This window comes from Garra rufa, chromosome 25 (assembly GCF_049309525.1).
Source record: "Garra rufa chromosome 25, GarRuf1.0, whole genome shotgun sequence".
NCBI lineage: Eukaryota > Metazoa > Chordata > Actinopteri > Cypriniformes > Cyprinidae > Garra > Garra rufa.
In genome coordinates this window covers 19,771,246-19,797,859 of record NC_133385.1, presented here as the reverse complement: position 1 = coordinate 19,797,859, position 26,614 = coordinate 19,771,246, and the positions used below count along the sequence as shown (strand labels likewise).

At 33.5% G+C, this 26,614-nt stretch overlaps 1 protein-coding gene across 2 annotated transcripts in view; it reads left to right on the top strand.

Moving 5' to 3' along the window:
* Nucleotides 1-257: 257 nt before the first annotated feature.
* Nucleotides 258-26,614, top strand: part of kitlga (kit ligand a) — a 28,815-nt gene continuing 2,458 nt past the window's right edge. Inside the window, exons 1-9 of one of the 2 annotated variants that reach the window (XM_073831958.1) lie at nucleotides 258-751; nucleotides 14,931-15,038; nucleotides 15,592-15,648; nucleotides 15,742-15,897; nucleotides 18,497-18,707; nucleotides 19,280-19,315; nucleotides 26,176-26,264; nucleotides 26,353-26,465; nucleotides 26,558-26,614. In XM_073831958.1, the coding sequence (XP_073688059.1) occupies nucleotides 737-751; nucleotides 14,931-15,038; nucleotides 15,592-15,648; nucleotides 15,742-15,897; nucleotides 18,497-18,707; nucleotides 19,280-19,315; nucleotides 26,176-26,264; nucleotides 26,353-26,465; nucleotides 26,558-26,588 (816 nt within the window). In that variant the 5' untranslated portion in view covers nucleotides 258-736 and the 3' untranslated portion in view covers nucleotides 26,589-26,614. Of the gene's footprint in view, nucleotides 752-1,528; nucleotides 1,662-14,930; nucleotides 15,039-15,591; nucleotides 15,649-15,741; nucleotides 15,898-18,496; nucleotides 18,708-19,279; nucleotides 19,316-26,175; nucleotides 26,265-26,352; nucleotides 26,466-26,557 lie in introns of those variants that run through there. The other variant, XM_073831959.1, reaches the window with a different exon arrangement.

The following is a 26,614-nucleotide window of genomic DNA, read 5'->3' as shown; positions in this document are numbered from 1 at the left end:
CTGCTGGTTTTCACTAAATTTTCCGTTCGAGAAACTTTGAATGGTCAGATGCGCTGCATTTCCTAATAAGTTTCCGTAATAAGAAAATCCAATTTAGCCCAAACCAAAGGCTTGTTTGTTCCTTCGTCATATTTGGGACGTTTTTAGTACAGGGATAAGACCAAGTAAACACTACACGCCCGTGACGGAACGCTTTCCAGAACGCTTCCAACAATCACTAAGCACTTCTGCAACGTCTGAGCGCAGCGCCCAAGCCTTTTTTTTTTTTTCACTACAAAACATCTTACAAACTATTTGCAGTCACGACAAGCCGTAAACAAGAGACTCCATCCTGCGAAAATTAGCAGGAAAACACTGCCATCAAATAAATCTGAGTTGGACGTTTGGATGGTGATTGTGAAATCGACTGAGGAGACCCAGGGCAGCAGACGATCGAGAGAGAAACTGGGGTGGGCGGGAGTGTGCTGAAGCCACACGATAAAAAGGCTTTGCTCTTGGGAAAAAACTCTTGATTCTTTCCACAGCCTTCCGATCTCCATCGTGCGGTATGAAGCGTCTACCTGGATACTTACCGTCATTACGCAAATTTAGGTGACTTTCTTTCCCTCCCGACTTGGATTCTACTTTATGATGATTTTGGATATGTACCTTTGGGATGAAGAGAACCCTTTCCCTGCCCGCCGAAGTAAGATAAAATAGGGTTTCGCTGACATTGGAGTTACTCCTCTCGTTCCATATGAAGAAGTCAAACGTAAGTGAACGGCTTTTGCTTTAACGCGAGTAATTAAGCGTGAATCACATGTGATTTGCATTTGTTTTTCGCTACGTGCGCTTGCAAAAATTCACAGTCTGCAAAGCAGAACTGAAGGAAATGATAATATGCTTTATATTACAGCATATTAAAGCGATAGTCTTTTATAAAGACTTTCTCGTTAAAGTCGTTGAGCTTTAAAGTATTTTAAGACGCTAAATGCGCGCAATTGTGCGTACTTAATTAGGTGGGGGTGTGGAACGACTGGCTACATAATGATTTATTATTTAAAATTAACTTGACGCTTGGTGTAAAGTAGGCTACTACAAACATGCTTTGATCTCAATGAGGCGAAGGTATTACACTGTTGCAGCATGTTTGTTTCCATCCATTTAACTTGTCACAACCATTTTCAACCATGTCATGTTCAAAAAAAGTGCAACTTGCAAATTTCAAAAAGAATTAACGCAGAAAGCGTAATCGTTCAGTTTCAGCCGGTTAAAATGTTTTATGATGTGGCGAGACATGCATTATTGCAAAATCGCATTTCGTTGTCGTTTAACTAAAGAATACAATGTATTATGTCCTCTCGATGATTTATGTGAACAATGTGACAATTAAAACATAATCCATGCCCGATAAAAAATAAAGTCTTCGAAAACGGAGATAAGAGTAAATGAACGCGACCTTCGGACGCTTACGCAGGTGCTTAACGCCACAAATCTACATGCACATGTATTTTGTGAGAACTAGATTTTCCTGATACATTAGGCTACTCGCCGACTTGGAAATGTTGTACAACGGGAAATAAGCCAGTGGAAATGGTTTTCATTGACTGTGGGGGATATTTACTCGAAATGCATCAGGCTTTTCTCACAGCATCAGTAACGCTTCCCTTCATTGCTTTTATGTAAGTGAGGCTTTATGTACAGTAAATTCATCTGAATGTTGTAAATATACTATAATTTCAAGTCTACATTGACGTTGACCAGACAGAACTCATTCACCCTGCACCTTCTTACCCCTGCTGGGAATTTGCATTACCTCCTGCTGCAATTAAGCAGTTTTAGGATGATAAACTGGCATGTGGTATTCACCAGTACTTTTGCTTTTTTATTAATAGACAGTAATAGAGAAACAGAACATACGCAGCATGATTTGAACCCTGGTCTTTCATAAGCATGCAACGTCAAATTGTTAAAGCATTCAACCATGCTTCAATAAAACACTTTATTCTTAAGTACACATCATTTAGGTTTAACTTCGGCTGTTTTGAAAGTACATTTATTGGCTTTGACACACCTGTCACTATATATGAACTTCATTGATTGTAACCTTGTCTTGCTTGTAACCTTACATGAAATCAAGTTAATCATTTGCAAACATAAGCACAGGGACGCTCCTTCACACAGTACACGTGACAGTTTTGATTTCTGAGCACGACTCAGATTTTTGCGGCTATTCTTTTGGAGAGAATTTAATGTATGAGGAAAATGTTGTGTGAACACCTTCAACTTACATATTCGACGACTGCATTTAAGCAACCAAACCTAGTATGAGAATAATTGTTGTACAGCTTGTCACCTGTGACATACACCGACCAGTCATTTGCCAAAACTGTGGCTGAATTATTTGAAACATCTAACATTAAAGCAAAACACCTTCAATCATATGCCAAGCCCAAAGGCAAAAATAAGTTAGTGACAGTTTGCAGAGTGACTATGAGGAAGTGTTACGCACCAAAAACTAACTATCTTGAAGTAGGTGAAAAAGACTTATTTTGCAACACTGAATTTCCTCTTCATGGGTAACTAATACCAGATTTCTGTTTGGTATGTGCTTCACATATGTCCACATGAAGCGCATAGTTCAAGAGAGTTCCTTCCTGGAAGATTTCATTGTAGAAACGTGCACTTGAGATTCTTGTATGGACTGAATTAAAATGTACAAATGCTATTTGCATGTTTAGCCTTTTAAATTAGACATGGAAAAGCAAAGGCATTTATTTAAGCCCCTCATCTGTAAAGTCACTACAAATGAAATGAGCTACAGTCACAACTTGCGTTATATAAACTGGGGACCACGACACTAATCCTACTCACAGACTTCAAAACTGGTTTAGTGATAACATAAATCATTCAAGACAGCTAGAGTGAACTGCAAGCTTGTGAGGTGATGGCATGTGTTTGTGTATAAGTTGTAAGTGTTAAATTTTTCACATTTTGGCAAATGTAACACAATGCATAATCCTTAAGCAATGACCTGTTACTGTGGGAAAAGTCTTATCTGGGTAATTATCGAAAGGGTCAATTCCCTCATAAACTGTCTGTCATGTACCATTGTTTTTTTTAGTTTTCTGCTTTATACATACTTTGTACCTTCAAATCAAATGTGTAGAAAACTTTTTAAAGTGACTAAAATCACAAAAAAGCAAAAGGGGTTTTCCTCCCTTAACCATAGATTAATATTTTAGTAAGAAAACTGCACCAACAGCACTCTGACCAACAAAATGTTTACTGAAGAATTAATATTTAATGGATAAATCTGGAGTGTGTGGTCTAAGGTAATTAGTAACAGCAGATTTGCTGGTTTTTACTAGAAATTATTATTTTTTTGTTTCCTGTTTGGGCCAAAGATATGCAACATGTTGTTGTGTCTAACTTTAAGAAAGTTTATGATCCGCAAATCAGATTTAGTCATATCAGATGATTAATTTTGCGCTGTAAAGATAACTTGTGGAGTTTGGAGTTTTACACAGAGTAAGGCAATAAGTGACAATTTCCAATAGATTGACTACGCAGGAATCCAAACACACAAAGTTGAAGTACATAAACATGTGGTTTGAAATAAGTCAAGCAAGCCTTCCTGGAGATAAAATACCATATGTGACCCTGGACCACAAAACCAGTCTTAAGTCGCTGGGGTATGTTTGTAGCAATAGCCAAAAATACATAGTATGGGTCAAAATGATTGATTTTTATTTTATGCCAAAAATCATTAGGAAATTAAGTAAAGATCATGTTCCATGAAGATTTTTTGTAAAATTCCTACTGTAAACATATCAAAATGTAATTTTTGATTAGTAATATGCATTGTTAAGAACTTAATTTGGAGAACTTTAAAGGTGATTTTCTCCAGATCTTTCTTTGATTCCAGATTTTTAAATAGATGTATCTCGACCAAATATTGTCCTATCCTAACAAACCATACATCAATAGAAAGCTTATTTATTGAGCTTTCATATGATGTATACATCTCAGTTTCGTCAAATTTAACCTTATGACTGGTTTTGTGGTCCAGGGTCACATATAGTGTTTTCGTAATCTGAATGTTATCAGTGCACTATTCCATTAAGCCTGTTTGTTTCCATATCATTTTAGTCCTTACATGGCTTTTTACACTCACCTGGCTTTGACACTGCTAAACCTAGTCCAAATAAAAAGGTTTTCAATAGCGGGTGGCCATTCACAAAAGGTGAAACTTCATCCGTGTTTGGAAAGAGCTTAATTGCATAATGGACTCTTTAAAGTGAATCGAATCCAATGAGAAAAATGAAATCATTGGACCGGCGAATAAATCTCTTGCTTTCATTGGTGCACTGTGTAAACCGAATATGTCAATAAAATTAAACTCCTAACGTATAATACGATCCTCATTAGTCTCCTGTTGTTTCTGTGTTATGTGTGTATTTGTCTGTTGTTTTACAACCAGAAATTGGTTTACCTCGATTGGTTTATTGCACGATAATATCTTTTAGCATTTCTTTTCTCTCAGAAATCATCGGGTGGCTTCCATTAGCATAACTACTTTTCTTGGTTGGTTCCCGAACAAGGCCTCTCTCCAGCTCAGGCTATTGTATTTTTTGCTCCCACCCAGTCATGGACTCCTTTTAAATTAGCTATAAAATAGCCAGATCACATTTCATTGGGCTCCTGTGGCCTGTTGCCCTCTATTTAAGCACTCATCAGAGGACACTGCAGCTTAATCAGTGTTACCCTAGCTAGCATAAATCCGCTATGTCTTTTCCTATTGTTTTCTTTGGTTTGAGATGTTTAGCAGCACCCATTGACTTTGAGTTTACTGACTGACCCCATTGAAGAAACAATCATAACGAATCACAGAAGTGTAAAGTCATGGCTGCTGAGGAAGAACTTGACATTCCTCTGTCTTGGCAACATGAGAAAGCATATATATTCTTTGGGACATCCGATAGCATCTTTAGCTAGCGCTTATTCAGTTAGCCAGAGGTTTGTAAAGTGCACCTGAATGGACACAGGCAGACTGAGTGCAATTTGCGGAAGCAAATTTGATTTGAGTAGTTTTTGAGTGGATACTGGTCGCTGGCTAGTCAACAGAGGCTGAAATGATTATGCTAGTTTTCCGGCCTGTCCTCTTGCTACCCTTGCCCACGATCACATGGGTTAACAAAGCTGCCTTCCGGACACACATCTGGTCAGTTTTTGCAATCAAAACTAAGAGGCTGTATTGTTTTTCCTCACAGAATCTTAGCAGTGAAGTGTTAGCATTTCAGTCATAGCCAATATGCTGCTAGCTACTATCAGCCACTGGGAGTCTGTTTTTGAAGTGTTAGACTGATGTACACCATGAGAAATCCAAATATTGACTGTGAAAAGATGAAAAGAAGGAAGATAGATGGTGACTAGACATTTTTTTTGGCACCATGTGCTCTGTTCTCGCTAATACGATTATGTAGTGAATGGTACATTGTTCAGAACGAGCTTGTATGTCCGTCTGGGGAGCCTGCAAAGTTAATAAACCCTAGCGATCAAAGTGTCTGGTCAGCATGACTCTGGCCATGATCTTATTCTCTAGCCGAGAGAGTTGCTGTTAGCGTGATGTTCAAAAGGAAGGGTTGACTTGTCGCACTCTCTTTTTCTCTCAGTCCAGCTCACGGTCAGCTGTAATGAGATCTTGTTTTCTGCTTCACATCTCCTTTTGTCTGGCTAAATGAAAGTGACCTCTCGTTTGACGTGTTGTAGCAAGCTAACGCTTTCAAGATTTCTTTTTGATTGTAATACAACAATCTGCACAATGTACCAAAGCATTAAATTCAAAAGATAGACTCAATTGTGAAATATAAAGTCACAATTATGAGAAAAACGATTTCTCCAAGTGTGACTTTACATCTTGCAATGTGACTCTGCCTTTTTTCCTCATAATTGCGATTTTATATCTCCAGTGTGTCTTTGTAATTGTCAGAAACAAAGTTGCAATTGTGGATCGCTGGATATTAAGTTGCAGTTGCAATTGCTTCATAGTGTCACATTGTGAAATACAAAGTCACAATTATGAGAAACAATCACAACTGTGAGATATAAAGATATAAAGTTGCAGTTATGTGGGAAAAATTTGCAGTTGAGATATTTAATAAGGGAACATTGTGAGAAACAGAATATGTGTGTTACAGAATATGAGAAAAAAATGCAGTCACATTGCAGGATATGAAGTTGCAGTTATAAAGAAAATTGTGCAATTGCGGTATTGAGGCACATTGTGATATATAAAGCACATTTATGAGAAACAAAGTTGCTTTTGTGATATATAGGGTAATATTTACTTTTCATTTTGCATTTACAGGGTTTCCGCAGGGTCTTAAGTCTTAAATGTAGTTATATCACAAAAAAGTTTTCAATTGTACAATAAAGTCTTAATTATGATTTGAAGAGGTCTTTAATTTGGGGACAGAAAGACCAGAATTGCAATATGGATTAATGTGACAAATAAACTTTAAAAGACTATGATTTCATTGAATATGAGCGCTGCACTTTTCAAAGTCAGGTTCTGCTCTGCTTTGTGTACTGCCATTACCGGGAAAACAGTTATATTTCTGGTGTTCCAAAAGCGTCACCTGCTGGCAGCGAATGAATTTTCCTTTTCAATAATTGCTTAAATTAATATAATAATACTTTTGACTCGTCCATATTTTTTTTTTAAATAAAGGCTGCGTTTTGTTTTTGTGAAATGTTCTATCTGAACTTTAAATCATGCTTTTTACAGTTGCTGTACCTCGCACATATGATATTCATTTTATTTGTGCAGGTCTTAAAAAAAGGTCTTACATTTTGAGTTTAAAAATCCTGCAGACACCCTGATTTACTTGATAAATTATTTCATTTTTATATACACAGAGCTATTTTTGAATGAATGCATGCTCGCAGCAGTGCATTCTGGGATTGTGTTTGCTACATATTGTAGGAGACAGCATTTAGGAGATGCCTATACCTTCACACACACCTATAATGCCTTAAATGCTTCTAAGGTACACTCTTAAAAAGAAAGGTGCTTCAAAAGGTTCTTCACAGCGATGCCATTGAAGAAACAATTTTGGTTTCACAAAGAACCATTCAGTCAAAGGTTCTTTAAAGAACCATCTCTTTCCTACCTTTTTATATTCTGATAACCTTCTTTGGCCACAAAACAGAAACAGAAAGGTTCTTCAGATTTCAAAGGTTCTTTATGGAACCATTTTGACAAAAAAAAGGTTCTTCTATGGCATTGAGAAGCACCTTTATTTTTTAAATGTAGGCAGCTTGTGCCAGTGCTTTGGGAGTAAGATGTTGTTCAGTTGATGAGTTGAGTGGTTAGCTTTGCTTACAGTCTATTGATTTATGGCAGTCAGAGCTGAATTTGAGTGTGTTTGAATTGTTGACGTTTAAATAGGAGACAGACAAACGTTTGTTGTTGTGTCCAAAGTACTTGCTGAAATCATAGTTCTTGGCTATGATGGGACCTTAAAGTCTTGGAGGAAGTCAAATAATGGATAATATAACCAATAAAACATCTGGGCTTCCATGTGTTGTTTCATTCATCAAATTTCAACAAACCCTCATCTGGTTCACAACACGCAAGAGCTCTTTACAGTTCATGGTGATGCTGTCTGAAATACTCGCAGTAGATTAACTGCTTCTTTGAGCTACTAAATTCCAGATGCGGTCGTGTGTACTTGCATTGTTTACTTTGAAATACATATTGTAGTCTATTAATTCAAAGCAAGGTCTAAGCATTTACATGTGGCTGGTCTTATTTTTGATTCGATGCAAATAAACATGCCCTGTTTATAACCAGGAAGAATGTTTTTAGAAAAGCTGGTTGGAAAGAAGATGCATCTGACTGATTTGGAAACTCACTGAAGGGAATTCAAATATATTGCATCATTTATTATATAGTATTCGTAGATTTGATTTAAAAGCTTATGACTTGCCTAGCAGTAAGAATTATGTTAATTTAACGTGTATTTGAGTTTAATCATTTATACCATGATGTAATCAATGGTGAAACAAGGTTCTTCCTTATGGCTTTACTTTTCATCTAAACAACTGAGACCTTTCAGCACATGGTCTTGAAGAAAAAAACTGGGAGCATGGAATTGATGGGTAATGAGTAATCTAACCAGCTTTAATATATTAGGTGAAATATGTTTGATATTTGTATTGAGTCATGTTGTCTTGTTTTTCTTGAATGCCGTGCGACTTGTAAAATGTTATTGAAGTCAAAGTGAATTGTGGTTTGCAACATATTTTACTTAATGTGACATTAGAGTGAGTGTAGTTAGAGTGAATCAGGATATCCTATAATAAAATTAAAAAAATCCACCTGTTGAACACGGAAGTATTGCCCGACTTGAACGGTGTTTTACATTTCCAGTCTCAGGTGTTTCTAATCAATTACGATATTTTCAGAGCGTATAACGTTTAACCTGCGCACATTTTTATATTTAGTTACATTTGAAAAACTTTTTTACCCTGTTTTAACATACATTTTAATGGAGACCAAAACGCCAAAGCACCCAAATATAAGTTAGAATCCATCATGGTGCCGCTTATCGGTTACTCAGGAAAACGCTGGATAGAATGCTAGTTTGCAAAAACAGCAAACAGCAGTAACAGCAAAATAGACTGTTAAATTGATGCTAAAACAACAGCTAAAAGGATGCTAGTTTGCTAAAGGACTAAATAAAGTGTGAATATACTAAAACAACAGCTAAATAGAACATTAGTTTGCTGAAACAAAGACTAAATATTGTGCTAGCCTTCTAAAACAATAAATAAATAGAATGCTAGTTTAAAAAAAAACAGGTAAATAGAAAGCTAGGTTTCTAAAACAACAACCAAACAGAATGCTGTTTTGCTAAAACAATACCTTATGAAATGCTAGTTTTCTAAAACAATTGCTACATAGAATATTGTTTTGCTAAAATAACAGCTAAATAGAATACTAGTTTGCTAAAACATTGTCTAAATAGAATACTAGTTTACTAAACCATCGTCTAAATAGAATGCTAGTTTCTAAAACAGATTGCTAAACTTTAAGTTTGTTAAACAACTGCTAAATAGAATGCTAGCATTCTAAAACAATGGCTAAATAAAATGCTAGTTTGCTAAAACAACAGCTAAGTAGAAAGTAAGGTGGTTAAAACCAGAGACATAGCACGTAGATGCATCCGTCATCTTGGAACGATCAACTTGACAACTTGAGAGACGCTAATGAGGCATCTAGGTATATATATCTATGATTGAAACATCAGCTAAATAGAATGCTAGTTTGCTAAAAGAATAGATAAAGTGTTAATATACTAAAACAACAGCTAAATAAAATGCTTGTTTGTTAAAACAGCAGCTACGTAAGAATGTTAGTTGGCTAAAACAACTGCTAAATAGAATGTTAGCGTTCTAAAACAACCGATGAATGGAATGTTAGGTTGTTAAAACAACAGCTACATAGAATGTTATTTTGCTAAAATGACGCACAAATAGAATACTAGTTTGTTAAAACATAAGTTATAAATAGAATGCTAGTTTGCTAAAACAACAGCTAAATTGAATGCTAGTTTGCTAAAGGACCAAATAAAGTGCTAATACACTAAAACAACAGTTAAATAGAATGTTAGGTTGCTAAAACAACAGCTACATTGAATGTTTTTTTTTTCTAAAATAAAAGCTAAATAGAATACTAGTTTGATAAAACATCGGCTAGATAGAATGCTAGTTTGCTAAAACAACAGCCAAATAGTTTGCTAAAGAACTAAATAAAGCAAAATAAAATGCTTGTTTGTTAAAACAAAGACTGCTAGACTGTAAGTTTGCTAAAACAGCAGCCAAGTATAATGTTTGTTAACTTAAACAACTGATAAATAAAATGCTGGCATTCTAAAACAACAGCCAAATATAATGCTAGTTTGCTAAAGGACAAAATAAAGTGTGAATATACTAAACAACAGCTAAATAGAATGCTAGCTTTTAAAACAAAGCTTACTAGACTGAACTAAATTTGGCTCAAACAACTGCTAAATAGAATGCTAGCACTCAAAACAACAGCTAAATAATATAGTGTGAATATACTAAAACAACAACTACATAAAATGCTATTTTGCTAAAACAACAGCTATATACAGTAGAATGCTACTGTAGTTTGCTAAAACAACAGCTACACAGAATGTTATTTTGTTAAAATAACAGCTAAATAGAATGCTATTTTGTTAAAACATAGACTATTAGACTAAGTTTGCTAAAACAACAGCTAAATAGAATGCTAGTTTGCTAAAGTATTAAACTGCTTAAAGACTTAAGTGCGAATATACTTAAACAACAGCTAAATAGAATGCTAGTTTGTTAAAACAAAGACTGCTAAACTGTTTGCTAAAAAAAAAGTTTGCTAAAACGACAGCTAAGTACAATGTTAGTTGGGTAAAACAAAAGCCAAATAGAATGCTAGTTTGCTAAAGGACAAAATAAAGTGCTAATATATTAAAACAACAGCTAAATAGAAGGCTAGTTTGCCAAAACAAAACAAGCTTACAGTCTTACAGGCTTATAGTATTCTTTGTTTTTATCAAACTAGCCTTCTATTTAGCTGTTGTTTGTGTATTCGCACTTCATTTTGTCCGTTAGCAAACTAGCATTATATTTGGCTGTTGTTTTAGTGTATTCGCACTTTATTTTGTCCTTTAGCAAACTAGCTAGCGTTCTATTTAGCAGTTGTTTTAACAAACTAAAATTTCTCTTTAGCTGTTGTTTTAGCAAACTTGCAGTTATTAGCCTTTGTTTCAACAAACTAGCTTTCTATATTTAGCTGTTTTAGTATATCCACACTTTATTTAATCCTTTAGCAAACTAGCATTCTATTTAGCTGTTGTTTTAGAACATTAGCATTCTGTTTAGCAGTTGTTTAGTACTGTTGTTTTAACAAACGTAGTTTGCTAAAGGAATACCCTGCTGAAAAAAAAACAGCTAAAACCAGCCTAGGCTGGTTGGCTGGTCTTAGCTGGTTTAAGCTGGTCTCCCAGCCTGGCCAGGCTGGTCAGGCTGGTTTTAGCTGGTGGTTTCCCAGTCTGACCAGCTAAGACCAGCCTAACCAGCCTGGAAAAGTGGCCAAAACCCCTCTAAAACCAGCCTGCCGCCCAGCTATGACCAGCTAAAACCAGCCAACCAGCCTAGGCTGGTTTTAGCTTTTTTTTTTCACCAGGGTAAATAAAGTGTGGATATACTAAAACAGCTAAATAGAAAGCTAGTGTTCTAAAACAGCAGCTGAATAGAATGCTAGGTTGGTAAAGGACTAAATAAAGTGTGAATATACCAAACAACAGCTAAATAGAATGCTAGTTTGCTAAAACAAAGATTGCTAGACTGTACGTTGACTAAAACAGCTACAGTAAAATGTTACCCAGGTAACAAAAATAGGTCCCCAGAACGTCCCCCAAATGGCCTCTGCGAACGTCCCCCACGAAGACATCCTCCGGACATTAATGGGGGTGTTCACAGGCCATGCAGCGGCCATTTGGGACGTTTAGGGGACTTTCACTTTAAGCTCTCTGGATGTCATTTTATTTTACTTTTAGGCTAATCAAAGACAACAGACACATTGTATAGTGCAAAATGCGTTTATTTTAACTGAACATTTGTAAAGTTGTGTGAGTGTGGTTGCCAGCTGTGGGGGTAGTCCGACGGCAATTCTTCCCGTTATCTTCTATCCTAAAACAACAAAATGAAAACATGCAGTAGTATTATGATTTTATATGCCTAGGACTATAGTTTGTCCATTGAAAAATAATTTGTAAAGACTGTTGAGAAATTGGATTTAGACCAGGCTGTCTGTAATTTAGTGTATGAAGATATCCGTCCCAAATGGGTTTTTGCCGCATTGGCGTCTCTGTGTGTATTTTTACCACATGAAAATTAAATACCTAAGTTCAGTTTCTGTAAATATCATGTACATTTAATCATTTCACCTTTACATGCTAACTTCAGCTTCGAAAGTGTTCACATATGCTAACGGTCAGCAGCCGTACACGACGGACAACTTCAGCAAACGTTTTAAATTGTGAACTTTTCAGCATTACGACATACACAGTGGTTACGGTAGCTAATGTCTATAAATATAAAAGTAGAAATACCTTTTCAACCGACGAAAGCGAAAACAAAAGGCCGTGTCTGAAGAAATAACCGGGAGGACCGTTAACTGTCACCAAGTAGCTGAGTGTCTCCCAATGTGGCTATATTGTATTACATACAATTTTTTTTTTATATAGCAGTCTTAAATGCAAAAATAATAATTTTTAAAATAATAATAACTTTTTTTTATTGGCTTACCAATAGTTTAATATGTAAATAGGTAGAATAAATGTATTTGTCTTACCTGAGTTATTTTCCACTTTCTTTTCCATTCTTCATGTTTTCTTGGCTGCATTCATCACTCTATAACATACTTTTAGAGCAACCTAATTTTCTTCATGCATGGGGAATGCATAGGGTCTAATTGTAGCGTATGTTCAATTATATTATTGAAGGGTATATTTTTGATGTTTAAATGACAGCCTAACTGCTAAAAACATGATTTGAGTCATGATTTGATGACTCTGTTAATTACAGAAGTCAGTCCTATTTTCTGTTTCCAGAAATGAAAGTTATTACATTTTAACATTAACTTCATCATACAATTAATTCAAATCTATTACATTTACAATTTAGTCATTTAGCAGACGCTTTTTTATGATATGGAAGTTAGCCCAACGCAGTTATATATATATATATATATATATATTTTTTTTTTTTTTTTTTTTTTTTTTTTGCTAATTATATAATAAATAGAAAACAAATAGAATAGAAAAATAATAGAGCAAGCTTAGATGCCTTTTTGCTTAATATATAATAAATAGAAAACAAATAAAAAGAATGCAAAAATAGACCGTCAGCCAGCAAACGTTACAAACCGGACCAAATCCGGACGTCCCCAAAACATCCTCCAGCGAACGTTATAAAGCGGACGTACTGCGGGCCTAAACGGACGTTCGGAACGTCCCCTGTTTGCTAGGTAGTTAGCTAAAACAACTATTAAATATAATGCTAGCACTCAACGAGCAAAAAAAAAATGCTAGTTTTCTAAAACAAAGATTGCTAGACTGTACGTTTACTAAAACAGCTACAGTAGAAGGTTAGTTGGCTAAAACAACTGTTAAATATAATGTTAGCGCTCAAAACGACAGCTAAATATAATGCTAGTTTGCTAAAATAAAGATTGCTAGACTGTACGTTTACTAAAACAGCTACAGTTGAATGTTAGTTGGCTAAAACAACTGTGAAATAGAATGTTAGCGCTCAAAACGACAGCTAAATATAATGCTAGTTTGCTAAAGGACTGAATAAAATGCGGATAAACTAAAACAACTGTTAAATATAATGCTAGTGCTCAAAACGACAGCTAAATATAATTCTAGTTTGCTAAAGGACTGAATAAAATGTGAATATACTAAAACAACAGCTATATAGAATGCTAGTTTGCTAAAACAAAGATTGCTAGACTGTATGTTTACTAAAACAGCTACAGTAGAATATTAGTTGGCTAAAACAACTGTGAAATAGAATGCTAACATTCAAAAACAACAGCTAAATAAAATGCTAGTCCGCTAAGGGACTGAATAAAGTGCTAATTTACTAAAACAACAGCTAAATAGAAGGACAGTTTGCTAAAACAAAGCAAACTTGCAATCTAGTAGTCTTTATTTTAGCAAACTACACTCTTAAAAATAAAGGTGCTTTAAAAGGTTCTTCTTAAGTGACTTTAAACCATTTTTGGTTCCACAAAGAACTATTCAGTCAAAGGTTCTGTGAAGAACCATCTCTTTCTATCGTTTTTTTAATCTGAAGAACCTTTCGCCACAAAGAACCTTTTGTGAAACAGAAAGGTTGTTCAGATGTTTAAGGTTCTTTATGGAACATTTATACCAAAAAGGTTCTTCTATGGCATCGTGAAGCACCTTTATTTTTAAGAGTGTAGCTTTCTGTTTAGCTGTTGTTTTAGTATATTCACATTTTATTTAGTCGGTTAGCAAACTTCTATTTTATTTTGCTATTTGCTACTATTTTTTAGAATGTTAATTCGCTAAAACAATGGGTAAAGTTATTAACATTGTTCAGTGGCCTGCACAGCCTCAGTGACATAATCAGAAAAGGAAAGAATGAATGTAATTTGATAGGAAAATGATTACATTTTGATGTAAAATTAAACGTTGGAAAAGCAAACAGACCAGAAACGTACAAGAAAGTTTTGATTCATGTTGAGTGTAGCTGTTTTTGAATGTAAATGCTGAGAATGCGAGAAACGCATCCGATTGCGGGCACGTGATCCCAAAACCATCCTAATTTTTGAAAATATGTAATTGCTGAGTATAATTGTGCAATTACGCACTCGAAGCATCTCGCAGCTCAACGCCCTGTCCTCACATGAGTCTGCTCTCGACCTCTGCTCCGCTCCCCCTCTCCGAGCAAAGCTGCAACTCTTTCAATTGCTGGCCCGTTTCTCCCGACAAGGCTCATGCATTGTTTGTCTGGGATCACCCTTGTAATCAGGGTTAAGAGCAAATCTGCCTCATGTTATGCAACAAGCTCAAATCGCAGGTCTGGGAAGAAGGGAGCAAAAGCTTTAAGCCCTAAGCCACCATGGGACAACAAGCTTTATAGCAGCGGCCGAAAAAAGACAAAAACGCTCATTTATTCCATCAAAACTGACCCGGTTGTTCTCAAAATAGCTGCGAAAACATTTTCCGTTTGGCCTAATGCTCCTCCAAACAATGAGATTAGAAATTAGGACACAACCAGATCTGTATTATTATTAAAAGATTTTCGCTACGATCAATTAGACTGAACTGTGACCTCTTGTTTTTCAGATTTGGATATGCACCTGTGTCCATTTATTGCTGTACATGACAGTTGCTGCCTATTCCAGTGAAATAGGAAATCCCATTACAGATGACATCAAGAAAATTTCTTTGTTGGTAAGCGCTTGGACATTCTTATCTCTCCCGTGGCTTTTTTTTTTTTTTTTTTTTTTTTTCCTGAGCGAGGCTGATTTATCGATGTTCAGGGGGGAAAGAGCTGAAATCTATTTCATGTGTGTTGGAATAAAAGCCCCAGACATGTGGTTCAAAGTATGATAATAGAGTAGTGTACATAAAACAAATGCTTGTCTTTTTAGGATCATCAAAAATGGAAAGGCTTATTGAATTTATCGCTTTGCTTGAACAAGCGGGTTGTGTAACGGCAATTGCTATCCTTTAGCAAAATATTTATGAACTGTGATGCCAAATGGCTGTGCGTGCCATATGCTGAAAGGTTGATAACCGGTGATTAATTTTTTTTTGAAGTACATATGTTTGCGGCTTTCATCACTCTACCTACGGCAAGGTTAAAAGCCAATTAGAGTAATTACATGTTTACGCTGTGGTTACTCACTGGTAGGTTTTTATTTTTGCTTTTTATTGATGATGAAATGACCATGTGCTGTGTAGTTTTTGGCACTCAGAAGCGTTTTTCTTTCTCTCTTATTAGAAACAGAATATTCCGAAAGACTACAAGATTACATTACGTTATATACCTAAAGAAGTGGTGAGTTGTTATCGTTCAGCTTTCATTGAATCTTTCATGGGAATAAAAGCAAACACGGTGATAATCTAGTAATGTCTTTTATTTTTCTTCAAGTGTGGTATGTGCTGGGTGAAGCTAAATGTATTTCACTTGGAGGTGAGCTTAAAAGGCCTGGCGCAGAAGTTTGGGAACATATCCTCCAATAAAGATAATATAGGCACTTTTGTCCAAATACTGCAGGAGATGCGGTATCACATTGGATATGGCTTGGTAAGTTGCCTCAGGCAAATGATTACAATAACAATTGTATTTTAATGCAGAAATCTTGATATCTTTTGCTATGTTGTGACTCATTTTCTTGTCAACTGTAGGTTTTATAAAAATTAATTCTGTCAACTTTTGTAAAACAACTGAGAAAAAGCAAGGCAAAATCTGCAATGTTTTAGGTCTTTATTATTATTTTTTTTAATAGTTTAAAATACGCTGACATTGTAACCAATGAGCAAGGTTTGTAAAACATTGGGAAAAATATTATTTTATTATATATCATATATAAAATATATATTTATTTATTTCTATTTCAACAAATAAAAACTATTTTTAAGTGAAATATTGCAACCAATGAGCAAGGTTGGAGGAAAAAATCATTTTTTATATAAAATTAAATAAAATTAAAAATTAAAATTTAAAATAAAATAAAATAATAATAAATAGTAATAAATTTATATTTCTGTTCAAACTGTTTTTAAAAATTTTTTCAAGTAAAATATTGCAGCAACCAATGAGCAAGGGTTGTAAAGCCAATCATAATTTATCATAACATATTTTAGATAAAATAGTATAAAATATAAATATAATGTATATATTTATCTTTAATTTTAATTTACCTTTATATTTCTGTTAAAACTATTTTTAAAACTATGTCTAAGTAAAATATTGCAACAACCACTGAGCAAGGTTTGTAAACCCACTTGGGAAAAAATCATATTTTATATAAAATAATATCAAAAATCATATGCTAATTCATACATTAAAATATATGTTGTTCATTTATTTTAATTTACATTTATATTTCTGTTAAAACTATTTTTAAAACATTTTTTCTAAGTTATACATTGCAACAACCAATGAGCAAGATTTGTAGAACCACTTGGAAAAAAATCTAATTTTATTATACAAAATGTTTTATTTAAAATAACATAAAATATAAAATACCATATTTTAATTTATATATTAAAATGTATATATTTATCTTTTATTTTTATTTACGTTCATATTTCCATCTAAAATTATTTAAGTAAAATATTGCAACCAATGAGCAAGGTTTGTAAAACCACTTGGGGGAAAAAAATCTAATTTTATTATATATCATATTTTATATAAAATATTATAAAACGGTTAGTTCCATTCCTCAATTCTGATTGGTCAGCAGTTAGGGACTACTTTTTACAGCGGAAGGCAGTTAATGATTTTACTTTATGAAAACGTACAACTTAATATATATAAATTAATATATATTTTTGATTTTAATATTTTTATTGTGTGGTATCCGTTTTATAAAAGCAATAAGGTACTTGAGGCTGTGCTGTATCATGAATAAATTACGGCTGAAGGGGTTGCAGCCGTAACAACGCCCTTCAGCCGTGATTTATTCACGATACAGCACGGCCTCTTGTACCTTATTGCTTAAATATAAAATATTTTAATTCATATATTAGTATGTATATATTTATCTTTTATTTGTATATACATTTCTATTTAAACTATTTTTAAGTAAAATATATATTGTATCAAATATTTATATAAAATAGTATAAAATATAAATGAATAAATAAAATTAATATTTTAGATTAAATATTTTAGATATTTTAAATTAAAATGATTTTAATTCATATATTAAAATGTGCATATTTATTTTTTATTTGAATTTACATTTACACATTTTTAAAGTAAACGGCAACAGCCAATGAGCAAGGTTTGTAAAAGCACTTGAAATAAAAACATTTTATCAAATATCATGCCTTATATAAAATAATTAATATGTTTTCTTATTTTTATTTACATTTATATTTCTGTTTACACTATTTTTAAAACTACATTTATATATTTTTATAAAAATTAAAATTTTAAATGTGTTATATAAAATAATTCAAAATATAACCTTTAGTTTTAAATCATATATTAAAATGTATATATTTATCTTTTTTATTTACATTTATATTTCTAGTTAAACCTTTTTAAGTAAAATCAATGAGCAAACCAGTTAGCAAGATTTGTAAAACTCAGCTCATAACAATAAACAACTATTCATTTGTAAAGCAGTGCAAAATCTGGTATGTTTATTTATTTTATTTATTTATTTATTTATTTGAGAAAAATGGGACAATACATATTAATGAACATTTTCACAAATGTAAATATGTCAGATTATAGCCTTAGGCTAATTTCCATCTGCAGACCCCCTGGCAGGTTGGTGTTACACACAAATTAATAAATACATACAATTAATTTTAATTAAGTTTAATTAAGGTATTATTCATCATTTTATAAAATAAATATAATTATTTTTGCATAATTCATTTTTCTATTTCTTCATATTTCTATTTAAAAAACTATTAATTTTTAGGTAACACTTTACAATAAGGCATCATTTGTTAACATGAGTAACTGTGTTAACTAACATGAATAAAAAAGAGCAATACATTCATTACAATATTTATCAATCGTGTTATTTATTATTAGTCGTTCATTATTAGTTCATGTTAGTTCACAATGCATTAACTAATGTTAACAAACACAACTAATGAACCATATTGTATTTCTAAGTAAAACATTCCAACGAATGACCCCACTTTTTTTGCTTCTCTAGGAGGATTCAATGCTAGAATTCGATTGCCACTACGTAAATGAGATGTGGCTAACGGCGAAGTATTTTGAGTTTGTGGAGGACTTTTTCAACACTGCCAACTCGTCGAGAGATGTGGAGGATTGCGAGCCCCCACCGTGTCCCACATCCACAAAAACGACAGTAACGACAACTACGACAGCGTCGACGACGTCAGCGCAACATAGTACAAATGGTAAGGCGCCGTCTTAAAGGCCTTGCGACGGCATGGTCCGCATATTGCAGCGTGCTGTCTGTGTCGTTTTTAATGAAGCTATTGAGAAACCGCAGAATGTCGTTTGTGGAAGGCCGCCCATTTGCAACTGAGGTTTTAGATGTTAACACCCGCTTTTAAATCATATCTCCTGTGGCGGCTTTGGTTGCAATTTTGCGCACGTTGTGTGTGTGTGTGTGTGGGTAGATGTGCGCTCCACGCCTTTTCAAACGAAGCCGCTGGACAAAACGAGAGGCAACATGTTTTTGTCAGCGCTATTATGACAGAGTCTCAGCTGAGTTTCAAAACCAAGAGATGCTCCCTGGTGAGCGGCATGAAAGGGAGGACAGAATCGAAGTCCAATTGTCACCATGTTGATTACAGAGCAATCTTCAGATCTTCCCAAGCGCAAGCTCTTTCTTTCCAAAAGCGGACAGATCAGATCTTTCATGGGCCGGAGAGAAAAGGAGATTGTGTGCGACTTTTTAAGCGTCTAACAATGAACGGTTTCTATCTGAGACTTTTAATGCTTCTCTGTTTCTGGCTTTCTCTAGAGAAGCGTAACGGTTTGCCTGGTGACCCTGAAAAAGGTGAGTTATTGCATAAATTTCGTCACTTATCACTGTATGCATATAAAAAATATCAAATTATTCACCTACCTTCAATGCTGGTGCAAACCTGCATGGCTTTATCTCTTCATTGGAACACAAGAAGAGATACTGCTGGTTTTCTTATCTTTCAATGAGTTTGAAAAGGGAATAAGGCCGTCAAGCTCCAAAAATCCGAGAGATTTGTGTAATGAATGGACTCAAATTAAAGTTGTATTCACAGAAAAAATCAGCTGACAGGATATTGGCAGACAAGTAATATGGGTCACTTCATGCTGCTTTTTCGTCATATTTTTGATGCTTGACAGCCTTAGTCCGCATTTACTTTCGTTATAAGGGAAAATTGTGTGAACATTCTTCAGAAATACTCATTTTAGGTTCAATAGATGAACAACATCAAGTAAATAATGATTTTATTGTATTTTATTTTATTATTTAACTTTTTTTTTTAAAGATGACTATCCTGCTGCCCAAAATTTTAACTTTGTTAATTTTGTAAATTTGTAGTTTATTTATTTGAAGATTAGTATCCAGCTAGTCAAAGAAACAAGAAATGACATGAGGTTAAATAAATCCTGACAGACATTTTATTTTATCCTTTAACATTTATTTGAAGAAGTCTATCCAGTTAGCCAAAGAAACAAGAAATTTCTGAGGTTAAATAAATGTTGGCAGAAATTTTATTTAATTTTATTCTTTAACATCTATTTGAAGATGACTTTTCATTTAGCCAAAGAAACAAGATATGACATAATGTTGAATAAATGTTGACAGACATTTCATTTTTTATTTTATCCTTTAACATTTATTTGAAAATGAATATCCAGCTGCCCAAAATTATAATTTAGTTTTATTTTATTTTATTTGTCGTTTATTTATTTGAAGATTAGTATCCAGTTTGCCAAAGAAACAAGAAATCACATATTGTTGAATAAATGTTGAACAGACATTTCATTTTTTATTTGATTTTATCCTTTAACAATTATTCGAAGATGACTATCCAGTTAGCCAAAGAAATAAGATATTACTGAGGTTGAATAAATGTTGGCAGGAATTAAATTTTATATTATTTTTTCAACACTTATTTGAAGATGACTATCCACCTAGCTAAAGAAACTAGAAATGACATGAGGTTGAATAAATGTTGACAGATTTATTTTATTTTATTAGTCCTTTAACATATTTGAAGATGAATATCCTGCTGAAACAAGAAATGACATGAGGTTAAAAGAATATTGACAGAAATGTTTTATTTAATTTAATTTTAACATGCATTTGAAGATGACTATCCAGCAAAAAAAAAAATAGGTTAAAAAATATTGACAGAATTTTATTTTATTTTATTTAGTTTTGGTTTGTTTAATTTAATTTAATTACAGCTAGCCAAAAAACAAGAAATGACATGAGGTTGAACAAATGTTGACAGAAATGTATTTTATTTTGTTATGTTTTGATTAATTTAATAATTTAATTTAATTTAATTCCAGCTATCCAAATATATTGACAGAAATGTATTTTATTTTATTATATTTTGTTATGTTTTGTTTAATTTAATAATTTAATTTCATTTAATTCTAGCTATCCAAAAAACAAGAAATGACAAGGGTTGCATAAATGTTGACAGAAATTGTATTTTATATTTTATTTTATTTTATTTTATTTTATTCTTTAACATTTATTTAAAGATGGCTATCCAGCTAGCCAAAGAAATAAATGAAACAAGGTTGAAAAAATATTGACGCAATTTTTTTATTTTAATTGATTATATATTTTTTTGTTTTGTTAATGTAAGAATTTAATTTAATTTAATTTTTAACATTCATTTGAAGATGACTATCCAGTTAGCCAAAGTAACAAGAAATGACATAATGCTGAAAAAAATATTTTACTTAGTTTCATTTTATTAACCCTTAAAGACCTAGAACATTTTTGGGGCACCTGAGGCACCTGTATATTTTTTTGTTTTTTCAGACCTATTCTAGCAGTCAGCATCAATTGTCATATATCATTATAAACATAAGAACTTGAACTTTATGTCTAGCTAATTTAAAATTACAAATTTCCTTTTGTTTTCTCTAAAAATTAGTGAATTTCCAGAATTTTAGGAAAAAACGCTACCAACAATTGGGTGTTTTTTACTGTGTACTCAAACAAAAACTCCTGAAGTTTAGATTTTTTTCTTTAAAAATTTGTATTTAGGTGTTTTACACTTCCAAATAAAATTTTGTCTATATATAACATTCCCCAAGCAAGTTATAGCCAATTATTACAATATTATTTAGGTGCTTTTCAGTGAAAAACAGGCCCATTTCGTTTATTGACAATATAGATCTGTCCAAAAACGTTTCAGGAGTAAAGTCATTGCAGAAACAGTGTTAAATAATAGCAAAACACAGTAAAAAATAATTTACTATTTCATAAATATATTCTTAATCCAAAAGATGAACAATAAACACAAATAGTGTAGAAAGTAGCACAAGAAAAAATGCACAAACTGTCTTGTGCAACAAAAAAATAAATAAACAATCCAAATTATTCACAAACTACACACAAAATGAGAGAGAAATATACAGAGTGCAACCGAAAAAATAGTACAAATAATCTTTAAAAACTATATAATAATTAGTTACATAATATAACAACCAAATAGATGGATCTGCTGGCTGTAGTCTGCGTCGGAATCTATTTTACCGGGACATCGCCTAGTGACCGAAAACCAGTGTTGGGCAGTAGCGTCGCTACAAGTAGTGACGCTACTAGCTTAACTACATTTCTCAGTAGCGTGGTGGTAGCGTCGCTGTTTTCTGAATCAAATAGCTTTTCAGTAGCTAAGCTATTATTTTGATCAAGTAACGCGGTAGCGTCAACAAAAGCTACAAGCTATATATTGTTCTATACTTTAAGCTCAAATCGGAAATATAACTGCTACGGATCACTGATCCTGGGTCAGTAAGCGACGCCACCGCCACTAAACCTCGTGATGCCATTGGCTCATTAAACTGTCAGTCAAACCGTATTATTCCTCCCGCCTCTCTCGTCAATGAAGTGCGGCACGCAGTTTGAAGCATCTCAGCGTGTTTGCAGACTTGAGGTAAATAAAGAAGTGTTGATTGAAAGTACATTAATAAAGGCTAATGTTCTTTTTTTTTTTTTTTGCATTCGAAGATATGAGAAAAGTGTGTCTTAGTCTAGCACTGGTTGTCGAGACTTTTGTTGTCGATATTTTAGCTAAATGTCAGAAAAAAACTGAGCGCCCACATAGCAACAGAAAACTGTATAATCTGCAATGCTAGTGATGGGCGCCTTGATTTTAGTATTTGAAGCAGGCTAGTGCTCTGGGAAGATCTCAAACTCAGAAGTACAAGATGGGCAGAGAGTGGGTGTAAAATTCATGGCGAAAGGCAAAATATTTCGGTTCGTTAGTAAAAACAAACAAACAAAAAACGTCCAGGTTCCATAGCAAAATAAGAATGAAACCGTGTTCTAGTCTAAACGAATTATAATAATCTTTGCTAATATTCTGAATACTTCAAACTGCTTTGGACTTTGCAGTAGCAAATTATGCCTTTACTATGACCAACATGACAGAATATGATATTCAGCTGTTTGATCGCGCTGGTGTCTTACGCGCACACTATGTTCATTTGAAAAATAAAACACAGTCACCCAAAAGTTACACTAGTCAATTTAAATAGTGTGTATAACATGCAGTTCAGCATGACCACCGGTCCTGTGGCACATTTTTGCTCATCATGATATTTTCCGTCGACGTGCATGAAGTACAAAGCACCCAATGCATAATAATTTTGCTTCAAATACATTGCAGATATGGAAACATTTGTATTTGTGGCAAGAGAGGTAGTCTACATAAGCCCATCTTTACTTTCACATTTAATTTGTTTTGGATTGTTTAGGCAAATTTATTTATTTATTTATTTCATCATTGTTCTGTTCTGAATAAGATTAAAGTTAAAGGATTTGTTGTGGAGTGAGGGAAATAATGTCATAACATTATGCTGTAGGCCTGTTTATTTCAGAATATAATAAAATGTGTCCCTGGACCACAAAACCAGTCTTAAGTCGCTGGGGTATATTTGTAGCAATAGCCAAAAATACATTGTATGGGTCAAAATTATTGATTTTTCTTTTATGTCAAAAATCATTAGGAAATTAAGTAAAGATCAAGTTACATTAAGATTTTTTGTAAAATTCCTACTGTAAACCTATCAAAATGTAATTTTTGATTAGTAATATGCATTTTTAAGAACTTAATTTGGGCAACTTTAAAGGTGATTTTCTCAGTATTTTGATTTTTTTGCACCCTTAGATTCCAGATTTTCAAATAGATGAATCTCGGCCAAATATTGTCCTATCCTAACAAACTATACATCAATAGAAAGCTTATTTATTGAGCTTTCATATGATGTATATATCTCAGTTTTGTAAAATTTAACCTTATGACTGGTTTTGTGGTCCAGGGTCACAAATGTGACTTATAGGTCTAGCCGCTGTGACCTGTCGGTTAAATTTTTACGTTAATGCATTTTACCTTCTGCAAACGAAAATAGCCGCTTGACTCGGTTATATATTCTTACTGTCAGTTAACAAATTTACAATAGAATTTAGCTTTGCTTCCCAGATAGTAACAGAGTCTGGGCCAAATCTGGCTTACATTCCACACTTGTCTTTTATTCACAGTCTTGACTGCAAAAGTTTGTGATTTGTTTTTATTTTTGTATTTGTTATGTACTATAGATTCTGACAATTAAAAAAATCAGGCTCCTGTATTCATGAAATCAATCACTATCTTTGTTCAAACACGGCAGTAAATTAAAGTGCTGTTTTTGTGCGGTCTGTCATATTTTAGTAGCTATATACAACAAATCTACAGCGCTTCCTTTAGGCTATTTATTACGAAGCTGTCAACACTGTAAACTCTGACGACATGCAATCAGTTGACGAACACCCATCCATATATAGACTATGTTATTCAATAATATGTATAAAATTATTTTATTTACAAATTTTGTGTTTTCCCTGTTTTATTCGTTTAATATTGTGAGACTGGTGCCATTGCTTTTTTGTTTTTATTTTTTTCAAGAAAGAATTCAACCCCCCAGAATATGAGATAAATCCAGCCCTGTACATGATACAGATTTTTGTTGCCAAATTGGTTTGGAAGAGTGGTTGAATAAACAATTAAACTGAACTTGCATGCCTGTATGACTGACAATTTAATTGATCACTGAGAGAGCACTGACTTTGTATGATGTTGGTTCAATAGAAAAATGAAATTTTAAAAAATAGCTTAGATGTAGTGAACTACTTTTGCCATGATGCTGTAGCTTAGCTTGCTACATTACCAAAGGCTGTAGCTTTAGTGTAGTTAAGCTTCATTTAATGAAGAGTAACTGTTAGCTTAGCTCACTACATTTTCCAAGTAGCTTGCCCATCACTGCCGAAAACCCACATTCCAGTGCTTTATCCGATATCTACTGTTGTTTCATCCTTGTTTTTGGTTTGTTTTATGTCAAAGGGCTCTGTCGTGAGTATTTCTGTACATTTTCAAAGAATGCTGTCATGCAAATGTGTTATTTTGCGTTTGTTTTCATGCACGCAAGACACACTTTGCTTTCACTTTGCGTCTGTTCAGATCTGCAAAGAAACATACTAATCGGTGGTTCAAAAGACCAAAACCTATGTTTATTGGTTGAATAGATGACAGTTTGACCCAATCGGGGCACAGGGGTGGGACTAAGCATCAACAATCGTTCCTGTTTGGCTCAGAGGACCAAAACGTGTTGATTTCATCTGACGAATCAGTGCTGAGGAAATGTGATGACGTAATCACGCTTACTACGGAGCCTCTGAATATCCAAATGAGACAAATGCGATATCACTGAAAAGAGCAGACTCTGTACTTTACGAGACTTTTTAAAGCATTCAAATTGGATTAGCGGTTCAAAAGTTATTAAACATTTAAGACCAATAGTTATTTTTAGCCGCCGGCGGCTGTCTCGGTCTTTGAGGGTTAATTAAATTATTTTATTTGAATATATTTTGTTTTGTTTAATTTAATTCCCGCTAGCCAAAAAACAAGAAATGACAAGGGTTGAATAAATGTTAAAATTGAATTAAATTAATTAAAATTGTTAACATTTATTTAAAGATGAGGTTGATGATATTTTATTATATTTTGTTTTGTTATTTAATCATTTCATTTAGCCAAATATACAAGAAATGACACGAGTTTGAATAAATGTTGACAGAAATTGTATTTTATTTTGTTATATTCTTTTATTTTTTTATTCTTTGTATGTAGATGACTATGATTAAATGTTGACAGAAATGTTTTTTTATTTTTATTTTAGATTTTAACAATTATTTGAAGATGACTATCCAGCTAGCCAAAGAAACAAGAAATGACAAGGGTTGAATAAATGTTGACTGAAATTTTATTTTATCCTTTAACATTTATTTGAAGATAACCATTTATCTAGGAAAACACTATCCACAGAGGAAACAATAAATGACTGAAGTTTTATTTGACTTCATTTGATTTGATTTTGGGTTATTTATTACTTAAGCAATTATTTGAGAAAGACTATCCAACTATCCAGTGACATGAGGTTGAGTAAATGATGACAAGTTGTATTGTATTTTTTATTTTTGGTGATCTGTTACTTTAATATTTATCTTAAGGAAACTATCCAGTTATGCAGGTCGGATGTTAGAATTATCGCTCAACAGATGTACTAAGATTAAACGTCTGTCTTGCTATCTGTCACAGTTCAACAAGAGCATCTTTGCAAACTGATAAAACCCGTCTTGTTTTTCTGTAGGGGCATTCCTTCCGAAAATTGTTGAGAGCAGTCTTATGTCGCTCCTCGCCATCCCGTTCATCGCAGTGGTGTTTCTGTTGGTCTGGAAGGTACGCGTAGCCCTGTTGCCCTGTTGAGCCTTCTACACCACAGCCTTCTCGCTTCAAATCCTGATTGTTTTTTATCCTTTCGTTGCAGATTAAATCAAAAAGAAACGCTCCTCAAACTGAACGGAGTCCAGAAGAAGGTCCCGCCCTTTTCTCAGGAGAGGAAGCCAATATACCCCCATTAGATGTGGAGATATCTGAAAAGTAACTTCCTTTAAGAAATCATTTTTGAGATCTATTTTTGTCCTGCCTATTCACACCGGTTAAAACCAACTTCCTTTTTTTTCCTTTTCCAGAAACAGATTAAATATTATCATGGCAGTGTAAATCCAGCCCTAGCTAAATCAACACAG